The 16,010-nt window shown below is 38.6% G+C and overlaps 1 protein-coding gene across 1 annotated transcript in view; it reads right to left on the bottom strand.

The window, feature by feature from the left end:
• Nucleotides 1-9,183: 9,183 nt before the first annotated feature.
• Nucleotides 9,184-16,010, bottom strand: part of LOC111147353 (basic leucine zipper and W2 domains 2) — a 61,113-nt gene continuing 54,286 nt past the window's right edge. The window contains exons 11-12 of the mRNA XM_022503355.1: nt 11,854-11,976; nt 9,184-10,753 (exon numbers count right to left, since the gene is read on the bottom strand). Of these exons, the coding sequence (XP_022359063.1) occupies nt 10,725-10,753; nt 11,854-11,976 (152 nt within the window). The 3' untranslated portion in view covers nt 9,184-10,724. The remainder of the gene's footprint in view (nt 10,754-11,853; nt 11,977-16,010) is intronic.

The raw sequence follows: 16,010 nt of genomic DNA, 5'->3' as shown, positions 1-16,010 counted from the left end.
TATTTGACAGACAGAGATCACAAGCACGCAGAGAGGCAGGCAGAGAGAGAGGAGGAAGCAGGCTCCCTGCAGAGCAGAAAGCCCAATAAGGGGCTCGATCCCAGAACCCTGGGATCCTGACCTGAGCCGAAGGCAGAGGCTTTAACCCACTGAGCCACCCAGGCGCCCCAAGATGGACTTTTTTTTAAAAGCAAGGCTCAGTTATATGGTGTGCCCAAGAGTCAACCTTTAAATACAAGGACAAAGATAGCTTGGATGAAAAAAGATATGCCATACCAACAGTATCGTAAAAAGGGCGGAGGAGCTATACTATCAGAAAAAGTGCACTTCAAGATAAAGATTGTTACTAGAGGCAAAGAGGGACATTTCATAATGAAAAATTGGCCAGCTCATGAGAAAGACATAACAATCATAAATGTGTATCCATCTCATAACAGAGCCTCCAGGTATATGAAGCAAAATTGGTCAAATTAAACAGAGCCATGAGCAGTTTACAATCAAGGTTGATTTTGATACCCCTTTCTCACCAGTTCATAGAATTACCGGACAAAGAAATCACTGAAGACAGAATCTCTGAACAACTCCAACAACCACCATGACCTCATATATGTTTATAGAACATTCCATCCAACAACTGCAGATTAAACATGACTTCCAAGTGCACATGGTACATTCACCAAGGCAGACCACATGCTGTAAAACAAGTCTTAATAAACATACAAGCTCTGAAACCATAATGTATGTGCTCTCTGACCACAATGAAATTATGGTGGAAAGCAACAGCTTGTTAAAAAAACAAATATTTAAAAAAAAGATTTTTAGAATTTATTTATTTATTTTTAAAGATTTTATTTTTAAGCAATCTCCGTACCAATGTGGGGCCCAAACTCATACTCCTGAGATGAAGACTCAGACGCTCCGAGCCAGCCAGGCACCCCAATAACTGGAAATTTTAAAATATACTTATAAATAGTCCTTGGGCCATTGCCATTACTCATTATATTTCAGAAGCCACTGAGTGTTCGCATGCTATGATGTGAAACAGGTTTTGATGGGAACAAAAGACTAGAGGCCATATGGGCAAAGTAAACAAACAGCTTCTCTAAGCTCTGTGGAAAAGCTTTAAGGTTTGGCCAAAAGAAGATCAATGATCAGCAAGTTCATCTGTTATTTTATCCCCAGCAGTACTGCGGCATCAGAACTTCACAATCCCCCCCTTTTTTTTCCTTAAGATTTATTTATTTTAAAGAAAGGAGGGGGAATGAATGAGCAAACAGGGGGAGGGGTAGAGGAAGAAGGAGAGAGAGAAACCTCAAGCAGACTTCCCATTGAGTGGGAAACCCAACATGGGAATCGATGCCAGGACCCTGAGATAATGACCAGAGCTGAAACCAAGAGTCTGATGCCCAACCGACTGAGCCACCTGGGCACCCCTTGTACCAACCTTTGTTACAAGCTACTCAGCCTAAATGGAATTCTCCCACTTATGCATGTACACACGGACTTCATCTTTCACTACTCTCTTGCCCTTATGTTCCTCACCATTATCCAGAAATCTAGTTGGAGATATGTTTGGGCATACTTATCTTCTAGATTCCATTGCATTTGGAAAAGCTGCTGCTTGTTACTAAAACCCTGTGTTTGGTGATGAGCATATTGGAAAGAAGAAAAAATGAAATATGTTTTCATCTCATTGCTCAATAAGAAGATAAAAAGAAAAAACATCAGTGTTCAGAAGAACTATTACTTTTTAGAAGTCATTCCCACACACTTGGGAATGAGTTCATACCAGCTCTCCAGCTACTTCCATGGCTTGATCTAGACCGTACAGCTACAAGACACTACTATCTTCATCCTCTCACAGCACTGAAGCACGCCAGGCCATCTTGCCTCCAGAGATATTTTTTAGTCTCTGATCGGCCTCCAAAAAAGTGATGTCTTTCACCTCAGCTAACCTCTTATTTGTGCCAAAGCCTGGTCCTGCCTCTGTTCTACTTGTCCTCCTACCTTGTATCTTCAAGAATGTGAGCCAAGGTGGTCTACCACTCAAAGTTTAGGTCCAGCCAGTGTTTCTTAAAATTGAGCCTGCCTCAGAATCAGCAGAGTGCTTGTTAAAATAGATTGGAGGAAAAAAAAAAAAAAAAGATTGGACGGTCTACCCCCATAATTTCTGATTTAGCAGGTCTGGAGTGGATTCCAGACCTGCTAAATCAGAATATCCACTTCTAGTTCCCAGGTGATGCTGATGTTGTTGGTTCTGGGGGTCTACGCATAGAAAACCACAAGATTTTCCTGCTCAAAGAGAAAGCTAAGTAAGAATCCAGTATTTACTCAACCAATTTTTTTTTTCTCTTGTAAGAAGTCAAGACTGGCTGAATGGAGATGTTTCAAATCCTTTCACACCTCTCAAGAATACTTTAGAATTTCAGAGGAAACAGGAATTTGAGAGAGCTAGGGAAGAAATTACAGAAAGTTTTTAAGCTAGGTTCAACTCTATGGGATTGGGTTTCTTCTACATCTCAGTTACCAAGGGATTAGAAACCATCTATCCCAGGGTGTTTTTGTTTTTTTTTTTAAGATTTTATTTATTTTGAGAGAGAGAGAGAGAGCGAGCACGTGAGCACAAGCCAGAGGAAGAGGCAGAGGGAAAAGCAGACTCCCCGCTAAGTAGGGAGCCTGACGTGGGACTTGATCCAAGGACCCTGGGATCATGACCTGGGCCAGAGGAAGATGCTTAACCAACTGAGCCACCCAGGAGCCCCATGGTTCTTAATATGTGGTCACTGGACCAGCAGCAGCAGCAGAACCTGGGAATTTATTTGAAATGTAAATCCCCAGGCCCCACCCTAGGTGTGCAAGTCAGAAACTCTGGGCTGTTGTCAACAATCGGTAATCCACAACCCCTCTGGGTGATTCGCATGCCCAGGAAAGTCTGAGAGCTAATGATCTAGCCCAGGGAGGCTTCACCTTTCTTAGATCTGTTCTAGGATAGGGGTGTGGGCTGCACACACAGTTGGCCCACAGTTGTTCAACACTGTGTTGTCAACACTGTGTTGTCAGCACTCAAAATGCACTCTTCTGGAGTTTGGCTAGACAATACTGCAACAAAGTATTTTTGCTTTCTTTGGAAACAGATTAGGGATAGTTTCAGGATCATTTCATCTGTTAAGGGCCCACATGTTATTGGCTCTGTTTTAGAGAATACCACAATCAATGATGCATTTCTGCAGAGTATAATAATCCAAATTCTTACTAAGTACCAGTCAGGCTGTGGTCTCAATGCTGAACTTTAAAAAAAAAAAAAAAGTATAGGAAAACATTAGAATGAATTTATGATCAACCTTTTAAAAGGAAATTCTTAAGGCACATTCACTCAGTTATTCATTCAAACATTTACTGAACACCTTCTCCATGAGCTGTGCATCAATCTAAGATACACAACTGGGCAGAACACAACCCACCTCCTTTAGTGAAGACATCAGAGACTGCAGAAATCAGCACGGGAATGGGTCTTAGGAACCATCTGCCCTGGTGGTTCTCAGTACCATCCTCACACCAGGAGGATCAGTTATCCCCTGAAATTTGCCTGCAGACCTTGCCCAAGGTGACCTTCTGAGTCAGAAACTCCCGGTGGAGGGGTGGGGGGAAGCGTGGCCAGCGATCCAGATTAAGCCCTTTGGGTGATCTGGACGCACACTGAGGTTTCAGAATCATCAACCTAGCCTAATTATATTTTATCTTTATTAGGTCATAGACCAGTCAGAGAACGGACTGAAAAGAGTCTTGGGTACAACATTGGGTGGTGCGCACTGTGAAGTCCCAGTTTAAGGCATGATCAGGTCCAGGCCCTTATTTTACAATTAAGCAAAGTAAATACAGAGAGTTAAGTCACTCGCTAATTAGTTAAACAGCTAATTAATGGCATAATGCCGCCTCCAAGCTCAGGCCAAACGATCCCAAATTCATCTCCGTACTCCTCTGCCTACGCAGCAGCAAAAGCAAAATGTGGGAGACAGAACACAGAATCGAAGCCCCACTAATCTGTGATTTAATTTTTATTTTTTATTTATTTTTAATTTTTTTTAAAGATTTTATTTACTCATTTGACACACAGAGATCACAAGTAGGCAGAGAGGCAGGCAGAGAGAGGGGGAAGCAGGCTCCCTGATGAGCAGAGAGCCCAATGTGGGGCTCGATCCCAGGACCCTGAGATCATGACCTGAGCCAAAGGCAGAGGCCTAACCCACTGAGCCACCCAGGCGCCCCTGTGATTTAATTTTTAAAAAATCGATTTTGCCCATTTAAAAATGGGACTACTCCTTGGAGAAGGCAGCCATGATTTTCTTTTTGTAATGTCTACCATGAGGAAATGTGCGTGTTCCAAAACGATCTCTGAAAAACAGATATTATTCTCTGTGTCAAAATAAAGTAGTGTAACTTTTGGCTCATTAAAAAAATAATGTTCTAAAAAAAAAAAAAAATAATGTTCTCGGGGCACCTGGGCAGCTCAGTGGTTAAGCCTCTGCCTTCGGCTCAGGTCATGATCCCAGGGTCCTGGGATCGAGCCCTGCATCGGGCTCCCTGCTCAGCGGGATGCCTGCTTCCCCCTCTCCATTCCCCCTGCTTGTGTTCCCTCTCTCACTGTCTGTCAAATAAATAAATAAAATATTAAAAAAAAAATAATGTTCTCGGGGCACCTGGGTGGCTCAGGTGGCTAAGTGTCTGACTCGATTTCAGCTCAGGTCATGATCTCAGGGGTGTGGGATGGAGCCCCTCATCTGGTTTCAAGGTGAGCACGGAGCCTGCTTAAGATTCTCACTCTCCTTCTTCCTCTGCCTCCCTTAAAAAATAAAAAAAATGTTCTCATGTTTCACATGCTCTTGCTGAAAGAGCTGGGTATCACTGTTGATAGAGAGACTGTGCTCACTTAATTACATACCAGAAAGGAACTAAACACAAAGGACAATAGCAAGGCAAAAAGTTGAATGAAAGAAGGCATAAACAAAATAACGCTGTCTGCATCCGTTTCAAAGACGGGCAAAATGACTCTGCTGTCAGAACGCAGGATGATTTATGCTGAGGAGGTGAAGGTGGAGATTGGGAAAGGCATGGGGGTGACTCTGGAATTCTGCTAATGTTTCCTGTCTCATTGGATGGCTAGTTACGCAGGTGTGCTGTTTCTACGCAAGCCATAAACTATGCATTTTTATTTATTTATAATTGAAACCCACAAAACCAAGGTGTAGAGATTTTAAATGTGGAAAGATTAGCTCTAAAAAGGTGTTTTTTTTTTTAAAGATTTTATTTATTTATTTGACAGAGAGAGATCACAAGTAGACAGAGAGGCAGGCAGAGAGAGAGAGAGAGGGAAGCAGGCTCCCTGCCGAGCAGAGAGCCCGATGCGGAACTCGATCCCAGGACCCTGAGATCATGACCTGAGCCGAAGGCAGCGGCTTAACCCACTGAGCCACCCAGGCGCCCTAAAAAGGTGTTTTTCACAGAGAAATGTTTTACTCACACCTATTGTGCAAGAAGAGGGCCACGACAGTGGAGAAGCATCTATCCGGAGGGAACTTGACGCCTATTATCTTTCAAAAGTATGCGTTGGACAGAAGTAACTACTATTAGCTCAGAGAAGGTGAGGTCAGAGATGTTGAATCAGATGAGCCTAGGACACCACATTTGCTCAAATCAGACGATTCTAGAGCCAGGCAAGACCTGAGGTGTTTCCAGACTGCTGGTTTTCCTGGCTTGAAAATGAAATATTTTACTTTCCCCTACTCTTACAATTTTATACATTGGATCTGCTGAATTTCATATCTTGAGAGGCTAACGGTTTTAAAATTTCTGATTAAGATGATACGGCCTTGAACTCTGTCCCAAATGGAGTAAAATGCATTCAAATGTATAAATGCAAATTCAGAAAATAAGACCACATTGCGTTAAAAGTATTCAAATTCTTTGACCCAAATTTCATTTCTATTTTTCTAAATAAGTATAGATAAAGATTTATGTGAAAATATTTTGAATGGTTATTTTTATTTATTTATTTATTTTATTTATTTATTTTTCAAAGATTTTATTTATTTGAGACAGAGAGAGAGAGAACACAAGAGGGAGGAGTTGCACAGAGAGGGAGAAGTAGGCTTCCCGCTGAGCAGGGAGCCTGATGCAGAGTCGGATCCCAGGACCCTGAGATCATGACCTGAGCTGAAGGTAGCCTCCTAACCAACTGATCCACCCAGGTGTCCCTTGAATGGTTATTTTTAAAAGCAAAAAGTTATAAAATGTCTTATATTGAACCATAGAATCATAAATATGTCCCATACATAGCATGAACAATTATATGTATTGTAAAATCATGTTTTTGAAGAGTTATTAATGTGGTAAAATGTTACAGAATAATATTTAATAAAGAGTAGGACATAAAATTGATGTAGAATGGACTTATTATTTAAAGAATTAAGCAAAACCATATTTGTAAAAATGTAAAAATATTGGAAGTGCTCATCTCTGTGGCAGAAAACTGTGTAATAGTTTCTTCCAAATTTTTTTTCCAAAATAAACATGCTTTAGTTTTTTTAAATTAACGAGGTATTGCATGTTCTTTCTAAAGAAATTCAAGTATAAAGAGTAAGAAGAAAAAAGTTCTCCTTCTCCTTCTTCCAGCACTGCCCAAGACTAATGCAAAAATAACAAATATTAGAAAATACCATTCCCTTTCTATGTATTTGTAAAGGTACATTGTATAAACACAGCTTTCCTTAATGGGGAAAATATTCTTTTTAACTTGTATTTTCCTTTGATGATATATTATGAACAAATTTTTGGATCTACCTCATTCCCTGATATGGATTTATCACAACTTATTCCACTAGTTCCTTTCTCAGACATTTTATTATTATTTTTTTAAGATTTATTTATTTATTTGAGAGAGAGCAAGAGAGAACAGGGGAAAGGGGGAGAGGGAGATAATATGCAAATAGCTTCCTGCTTAGCACCGAGCCCATCTCCGGGTGGGTTTGATCCTACAACCCATGAGATCAAGACCAGAGCTGCAACCAAGAGGCAGACACTTAACCAACTGAGTCACCCATGCGCCACCTCTCAGACATTTAGACACAGATATTTTAAGAATGTCTCAGTTCCTCCCAGTTTCATCAATAGAATAATCACTGCACATATGTCTGTGGGTACACCTATGGGATGGATTCTAGAATGGAAAGGCTGAGTCAAAGAATATGCATTTTTTTAAAGTGTTAATATTTATTGCCAAATTTTAACTCAAAAGGCTGTGTGCAAAAGGAAAGAACCCATTTATCCCACACACAGTACTGTGGATTATTGGTTTTAGGAATTTTTTCAAACACAGTAAAATATTTTATCTTATTATTTTGCACATCTCTGATTAACAGTAGGATTGGCCATCTTTCTATGTTGTCCATTTTAATTGGCTTTTCATACTCATTTTGCATTTTCTTAATTTTATTGATTTATAAATGTTCTTTATATTGTAATTTTTATAAAAAGTATTTTCATCTAATCTGTTGAAACTGATCCCACATACATTTGGTGTTTATTTACTCATGTATGAATGTTTCAATATGGAAAAAGTGTTGACATTTTATAATCAGATTTTTGGGGGGACTTTGTGTTAATGCTTTTTCCATGTCTGTTATAAAGGTATTTCCTACATTTTCTTTTAGTGCTTTCATTGTTTTAACATTAAATGAAGAGTTGTGATCTATCCAGACACTTTTTTTGGTCAGTTTTAAAAATACTTAAGATACTTTCTTTTATTTGAGTATAATTGACACACAATGTTACATTACTTTCAGGTGTACAACACAGTGATTCAATTCAATACATTATTATGCTATGCTCACAGCAAGCATAGCTACCACGTCACCATATGCTATGACAATACCATTGACTGTATTCCCAATGTTGTACCTTTTATTACCATGACTAACTCATTCCTTAACAGGAAGCCTGTATCTCCCACTCTCCTTCACCCATCCCCCACCCACTTGCAACTATATTTGTTCTTTGTATTTATGGGTCTGTTTCTTCTTTTTGTTTGTTCATTTGTTTTGTTTTTTAGATTATACATATTAGTGAAATAATATGGTATTTGTCTTTGTCTGATTTATTTTACTTAGCTTAATACTCCCTAGGTCCATCCATGTTGTCACAAATGCCAAGTATGTGTGTGTGTGTGTGTGTGTGTGTGTGTGTGTGTGTGTGTGTACACCACACCTTCTCTATTTTAACTATTATGTAGGAAGTCCTTGCTATTTGAACATTCCCCCCTCCATGCTTGCTTACCTTAAAATCACTACCTCAAATTCTGTTTGGGAAAAATATTCTGTGCTTGAAAGTGCTAAATATTTAGTATCCTATTATTGCTACATTTTATAGTTTAAAAAATTGATTTTCTGGATGTTTCCAGATGTTTATTCAATAAAATTGCTAGTTTAAAAAACACTTGCTTGAACTGTGGAGACATTTTTCATTAATTTGATAGCAGAACATAGGGAAGAAAAGGAGTATAGATGTGGGACTCAGAAGGTGGGACCTTAGTTCCATCTTGGTCACTAACTTTAAGGCCTCAGACAACTCCGTGCCTTTCTAGGTCTCAGTGTGGTCACTTTTGATACAGTGGGAACAAAGTCAAATATCCTCTAACACACTTTTTAATTCGTGATCTCCTAAAATGAAGGGGAAATTCTCTTACTCATTGATGTATAAAATTAAACATGATGTATATAAAGTAAGACATAAAAATTGACAAAGTTTTTATTACAAATTGCAATATTCAAAATTTTACCTTTAATAAGTCTATTTTTGTCAAATATCAAATACATACTTAATACATTTCTGAAATATGCCACTTTTCGTAATTGGCAGTCAGCACTTATCAAATTAGATGGCCAAATTTATGTTCCAACTAAAATTTTTCATTTTCCATTCAATTAAACACATTAGCATGAACTCTAGGATGCGACTACCACTTCATAATTCTAATTTTTATCTAGGAGAAAGGGTAGGTAGATAACAGAGGCCTGTCATGAACCGATGGCCTAGAAGGTATCAGATTCCTCTCCCTTCAGGTTCCTGCTTTTCCCTCACAGGACTATTCTAGAAGAACAACACATTCTAGAATGGTCCCTTTGTTTAGTACCAGGTGGTTTCCATCTCCATAACAGGAGACAAATTAATATTTTCTTTTATAAAATAGAAAGGCAATTGTGAACAGCAAGACCAGAAAGGAAATCTAGTCTGGAAGAGGGGGCATTGCTCAGCAGAATTTCAAGAAAAATTGAACAGATGTCCATTCAGGGGTACTCTAATCACTCCAAGGTGGTGTAAAGCTCTTTATGCCTGGCTTAGTTATTCTGTGCTTACTGTTTCCAGTGTAATGAAAATGACATTCTCACATACAGATGATTTTTCAAAAGGAACTATGGGGTAGAGAACCTGACAGTGCTCTAATGGGAAGAAAGGAATTCATCAAAGACTGAGTGTTTAAAATACAGGAGGAATCATCATGTTACAGATTTAGGTATGTGGTTAAGTCATAGGGAAAAGATCTCCTTTTCTTCTTGAGGACAAACAGGTAACCAGAAAGCTGTCTTTTGATTCAGCATGATGACGTGACAACATAAAGTTCTTCATGTAGTTAACTTGCTGATGTTGTTTGCCATGCATCCTTCTTATATCAACTCTTACTTAGGAAAAAAATGTTTGTCTTGGAGATAACCATTGCCCTGACAGCAACAGGTACAGGCCTTAAGTTTTTCAAGAGTTAAGAAAGAGCTGTGTAATAAAACTATGAACTTTCATGAACAGGAAGATGCTTCACTGTTACTACTGAGGACAAGATAATTTAAAGACTAAACTCACCTAGTTAGAAATATAAACAAAGATCTATTTACGTATGTACATCAATTAGCTCTCCTCCCAACAGGGAAGAAAGAGCGCTGAGAAAAACATGAGAAGTGTGGAACTATACATTTACATACCTAATAATTATTAATACTATCAACTCATGGTGTTAGTGCTAATATGCATGAATTTTGGTTCAATTTCTATTTCAGTATGAAGACAAGTGAAATGCGCCACTCATGATGGTAGAAGAAACAGGGCTGTTCCTATAGATGACAAGAAATGTAACCATTCACAATGTTGGGTGGAGAAAAAAAGCATAACAATGAGAGGTCATTTGCTTAAGAAGTCAGGTGCACTGAAGAAATAAAAGCTCTGAGAATATAAGCCCAGATTTTTAAAAAGCCATTTATTTTAAAAAACTGGTTTGTCAAATCACATACACAAGCAGATACACAACTACCAAAGTGGCCCTGTTATAGACACCAGTGGGGCGTTCACCACACAGTACCTGAAAAATACAGCTAAAAAAGAGTAGGAGTCTGTTGAGTATTTAATTTCAGATACCTACTTGACTCCTTGTTGAATGGCTTTAAGTTAGCATATAGTGAGTGAGAGGTAGAGTCCCAAGAATAATAGCTGATGCCTCAGGGCTCCATTTAAAAACAAAACAAAAACGAAAACCATTTCCCCCCCTCTGCACAAGGGAAGCCTATCCTATTTTTTTTTTTTCTTCTTCTTTGTGAAAACAGAAGCCAAGTTTCTCTTCTCAAATGGTTCAGCATTCCCAGTAAAAGTGTTGTGTGGTAGCCTAGGTATTGTGCTTCATGTGCCATTTAATTTTCTTCACCTTCCGATTCGGATTCTAGGGAGAGAAGAGAAAGTCGGGGATTTTATTCAGAGATTCCTTTAAAATTTTGTTTAAAAGATTTATTTATTTTGAGAGAGAGAGAGAGAGAGAGAGAGGGTGTGTGTGTGTGTACCAGTGGGTGGCGGGGGAGGGAGAGAATCATCAAGCAGACTCCCCAGTGAGCGTGGAGCCTGATGCAGGGGTTTGGTCTCACAACCCATGAGATCATGACCTGAGCCAAAACCACGAGTCAAGAGGCTTAACGGACTAAGCCATGCAGGCCTCCATTTTAAAAAATTTTTTTTTTAATTTTATTAAGTAATTTTATTAAGTAAATTTTTAAAAAAAAATTTTATTAAGTAAATTCTATGCCCAATGTGGGACTCTAACTTATGACCCTGAGCTGCGTGCTCTGCTGACTGAGCCAGCCAGTTGCCCCCAGAGGCTCCTTTAAATAAAGTCATGAAAGAGTTTCTAATATGCTACCCCACCCCAACTCCCCAAAGACATTTTTGTGCCATGCATTTACTAGAGAAGACAGTCATATGCGAGGACAGTAGGAAACTTCGGCTCCTTTTCGCTTTTCAATGAACTTTGCCTTTCTAAAAATGCAGCTTCCTCATAAATACTATTAGAGACTATAATTACTTTTACTCTTCTGGGTGACCTAAAATAAACTTCTCATGCTCAGTGGGATTCACTCTCATCCATTATTCTTCCACCTAGTGCTCTCATCCATTATTCTTCCACCTAGTGCTCCAATTTTAAATTCTAGACTAGTATCTATATAATCCCATAAAATGTAATTAAGCCAAAAATTATCTTTTCCTTTCAACGGCTGATGATTTATTCCTTTGTTCCCCATTAGAGTGGATAATTTAACAGGCTGGCTTTCTTTCTTTCTTTCTTTCTTTTTAAAAACCACATAGAACATTTCATTGCTTTGATTTCAGAAAGGAAGGCTAAGTTTGCAGGCAAGATGTTTGATATGGAAAACACCCTAAACACTTGAGTTTTAGGAAAGCAAAAGAAGTCTGTGGAAGAGGTGAATACCTTAAATTAGAGTGAGAAAATATTTGCTAAATGGCCACCAAAGTTGTTAAATGGAATCATACCTTCCTCTGCGTTCTGTAACCACTCAACGAATTTCTTCATCTGGTCAAGAAAAACACTTTTGCCTTTGGCAACGTGTGCCTCTTTGTACCATTTCAATATTGCTTCTTCACTCAGTACGTCAGCTGCAATTTCAAATCAAAGATTTCAAAGTTACTATGTAAATGTCATGTTTTAAAGCAACTTTAGGTCTTATAAGTTAACAGAAAGCAATCATTTTAAATATTAAAAGCCCTGCTATGAAAGAAATTCATATCTGAAATTTATCAAGAAGACATGAACCAAGCTCATTTCCATATAGCATGGTGCTGAGTCTTAGGAGTTTGCTTAGCAAATACCTTAGTGACGATGATGACGATATACATCTCATCAGGCCTGATACATTGCAAGCTTATCTGTGAGTCACTACTGGGACTTGGAAATCTTTCCCAGCACTAATGTGCTGGTAGGAAGTGGGTTATTCTGTAATTTTGCAAATGAATCAGCAATTCCAGCAATTCAGAACACTCTGTGTTCTGCCAACTTCAAACACATCTTGATTAAGCAGCAACCTCAAATGACTGGTCTTTTAAGGGGATTTACTCTCTTAGGAGAAAAAAAAAGGCAAATAAAAACACCTAAGTAGAATGTAATAATGCTTTCAACAATTAAATGTGAAGATGAGCTATCTGGATGTATCACAGGACCAATACACACATTACTCAAAATTCTACATTTATTCTATCACTATGTCATGAATTTCCTATAACATAATATCCTAAACCACAAGAGTAATATTTTCCTTGTACTCCATTAAGTGGAAAACAAGAGACATTAGGTAGACTTCTTACAGGATTCTAACAAAAAGCATTATCTATTAACTACTCATAACCTTAAATTCTAAATTCCACAGATGTCTCATGAAACCCTCAAGATACAATTAATTTAGACTACTTAATGTTAAGAATAGGAGGGGGAACAGGAAAATAATTGTCTACATATTTGCCAATGTTCCAAGGGATATTCTTTTGGGATTTCAGAGTGAGAAATGAGATGGGAAGCAGATAAAAAGAATTTATTATTGTACCCAATGCCTGCCCAATCCATTATAAATGCTGAAAAATCACACTAATGCTGTTTTTGCAGTTAAAATAGAATTTTAACTTACAAAAATGAGAAAAATAATTTGATACTGTTTTCATTGAAATCATCACTGTTTTCATAACCAAAACCTGAAGTTTTTTTTTAAAGTTAATAACTGGCTTAGATTCAGTGGAAGAGACTGAATTGACTAAAAATGCCCATGATTGGTTTTAGAAAATATCATGTTTGTTTCCTTTATTTTCATCATTAAATACATTACATTTTGCAAAGGAAAAAGGAAGTCTGGATTTACTCATTCCTAAGAACTGGGTATAAAAATTATAATCAGGAGTCCTATAGAATTACTCTTAGCGTCTAGTCTTTAGCTTCCATTTCCAGCTCCCACTCTCCACTCAGAGCCGTGAAAGAACTTTCCTGCCACTTGCCATCAAAGCCCAGTGTTTGTAGAGATGAGGAGCACACACTTCACAGCCGAGGAAGTGACTTGTTCTTGTCTAAGACCGCTCTGCACAGATTTTTCAAGAACACTTACTGGCTCAAACATGGATTTTAAAGAAGTCCTTTTATATAATTTGTCTTTGTAACATTTTTAGATACTTGTGATTCATTTTTTATAAGATGCTATTTATTCATTTATTTGAGAGAGAGGACAAGGGGGAGCACAAGAGGGAGAGGGAGAAGCAGACTCTCTCGTTGAGCAGGGAGTCTGATGTGGGGCTCGACCCCAGGACCCTGGGATCATGACCTGAGCCGAAGGCAGTCACTTAACCAAGTGAGCCACCCAGGCACCCCAACCAAGATGCTTGTGATTTAAAGCACTTAATTTCCAAACTGTTTTGGTCATGTTCTCTATCAGTAAGATAATTTTGAGCACGTACACCCAACATATATTTTTCCATTATAAATTATATGCAAGTACTATAGAGCTATTATAATTTAATGGAATTTAAAATGTCACAAACACGCATACTATTTTACCTCCTCACTTTAATGAGCTGTGCAAGATACAATGCTCATGGTGGAAAGCTGAATTAGACTGCAGGTGAAGGTGCCTCTTTGCCTCGGGTCTTTCTTCTGAAGATTGAGAGCTCATTCATGTGTTTTATTGCCCCACAGAGGCTGAAAGAGGCCATGCAACTACTACATCACTGGTCAGCCACAGACACCAAATCATTAGGTAAAACTAATCAGATGCCCTGTCCACAGAAAATGAGACAAACCGCAAAGGTGAGTTCTCAGAAGAGCCTACTTTAGTAATGAATACTTGCCACAAGACCAAATTTCTACAACCAGGAAATAAACCATAAGGAAACAAACTACACAGGACAACTTCGGAGGCAAAGCCAAACATTGAATTGAAGAAGAAACTCAACTTCTGTTTAGTGAAAAGTGTAATTTAAAGAGGAAAGAACTTTCTGAGGGATAGAGAACTTTTTCTCCCCCACTAAGGAAAACTGGGGAGACAAGTTTATCAACATTGAACAACGGTATTTGATGGGACCTCCAAGAAATGCCTTGCTAGGAATACAGAACATCAGTAAAAATACAGTAAGAAAAAACACTCTGCAAGTGCGTGCAGAATTCCCTCAGATTACAAAATATTTTTCTCCATTCTATCTAGCCGAATACTGTAGGTCCTTCCTCCAACATCCCATCGCTTTTCATCATCCACTGTGTAAGTCTTATTTTAGAAATGAAATGGTGACTATAATTCTCGGTTTTCTTCTATACTCTGAAATTTAGGAGGTCAGGAACTATTTTATTCATCATCTCATTTCCAGCATTTAATGGGAGGCCTGCCATCTACTATGCATTTGATAAAGTCTGACGGACAATTTCATCAATTTGATGAGAAAAACTACCTATTTCTCAATTTGTAGAGTTAAAATTTAAATGTTGGGTTTTCATGAGAATCAAAGAAAAAAAATATACTAGTGGTTTAAGTGGTTTAAGAATGGCAAAGCAGGAGGGAACATTATTTAGATATTTAAGTTAAAATCCGCATCACTTGCAGGGCACCTGGGGCCTCAGCTGGTTAGTGTTCCACTCTTGGTTTTGGCTCAGATCATGAGATCAGGGTTATGGGATCAAGCCCTGTATCAGTCTCCCTGCTCAACACGGAGTTAGCCTAAGATTCCCTCTGCATCTGCCCTCCCCCAACTCACGCACTTGTATGTGTGTGCAGCCTCTCTCTAAAATAAATATGTAAATAAAATCTTTAAAAAATATATTTAAGGGGCACCTGGGTGGCTCAGTGGGTTAAGCCGCTGCCTTCGGCTCAGGTCATGATCTCAGGGTCCTGGGATCGAGCCCCGCATCGGGCTCTCTGCTCAGCAGGGAGCCTGCTTCCTCCTCTCTCTCTACCTGCCTCTCTGCCTGCTTGTGATCTCTCTCTGTCAAATAAATAAATAAAATCTTTAAAAAAAAATATATATATATATATATTTAAGAAAAACCCAAAACCACATCACTTAGAACTTAGGAGACTCGTTATTTTAGGGGTATCACATAGAGACACAAGTCAAAAATAATTTACCTTAAGAATGCTGAGAACACATGGTGAAAGGGCCACTCAAGTTTTTTTAGGATGAGAAAAGAAAGTTTCTTTCAGAAAAATATGCATGAAGGACAGAACTCAACCTAAGAACTATCTGCAAACAATACAATCTATGACAGAAGTACCGACGGTGCTCGAGAAGAGACTCTTCTATTTTTCCGATGTACATGCTGAGACTGGTACTTAGCTTTAGGAAGAAAGGAAGAGAAATTATTTTAAGAAGTGACTAATGTGGGGGTGCCTGGGTGGCTCAGTTGGTTAAGCCTCTGCCTCCCGGCTCAGGTCATGATCCCAGGGTCCTGGGATTGAGACCCGTATCAGGCTCTCTGCTCGGTGGGGAGCCTGCTTCCCCCCTCTCTCTGCCTGCCTCTCTGCCTACTTGTAGTCTCTGTCTGTCAAATAAACAAATAATTATAAAAAAAAAAAAAAAGAAGTGACTAATGTGATGTCTGAAAATCAGCGATGGACTTACTATTTTTCTTATTGCATAGTAATATAAAAATCTAGATTTTAATATAG

Source organism: Enhydra lutris, unplaced genomic scaffold, assembly GCF_002288905.1.
Source record: "Enhydra lutris kenyoni isolate GAN:26980312 unplaced genomic scaffold, ASM228890v2 scaffoldscaffold16, whole genome shotgun sequence".
Lineage (NCBI taxonomy): Eukaryota > Metazoa > Chordata > Mammalia > Carnivora > Mustelidae > Enhydra > Enhydra lutris.
Note: the sequence above shows the minus strand (reverse complement) of the source record. Positions and strands in the feature narration are given on the sequence as shown.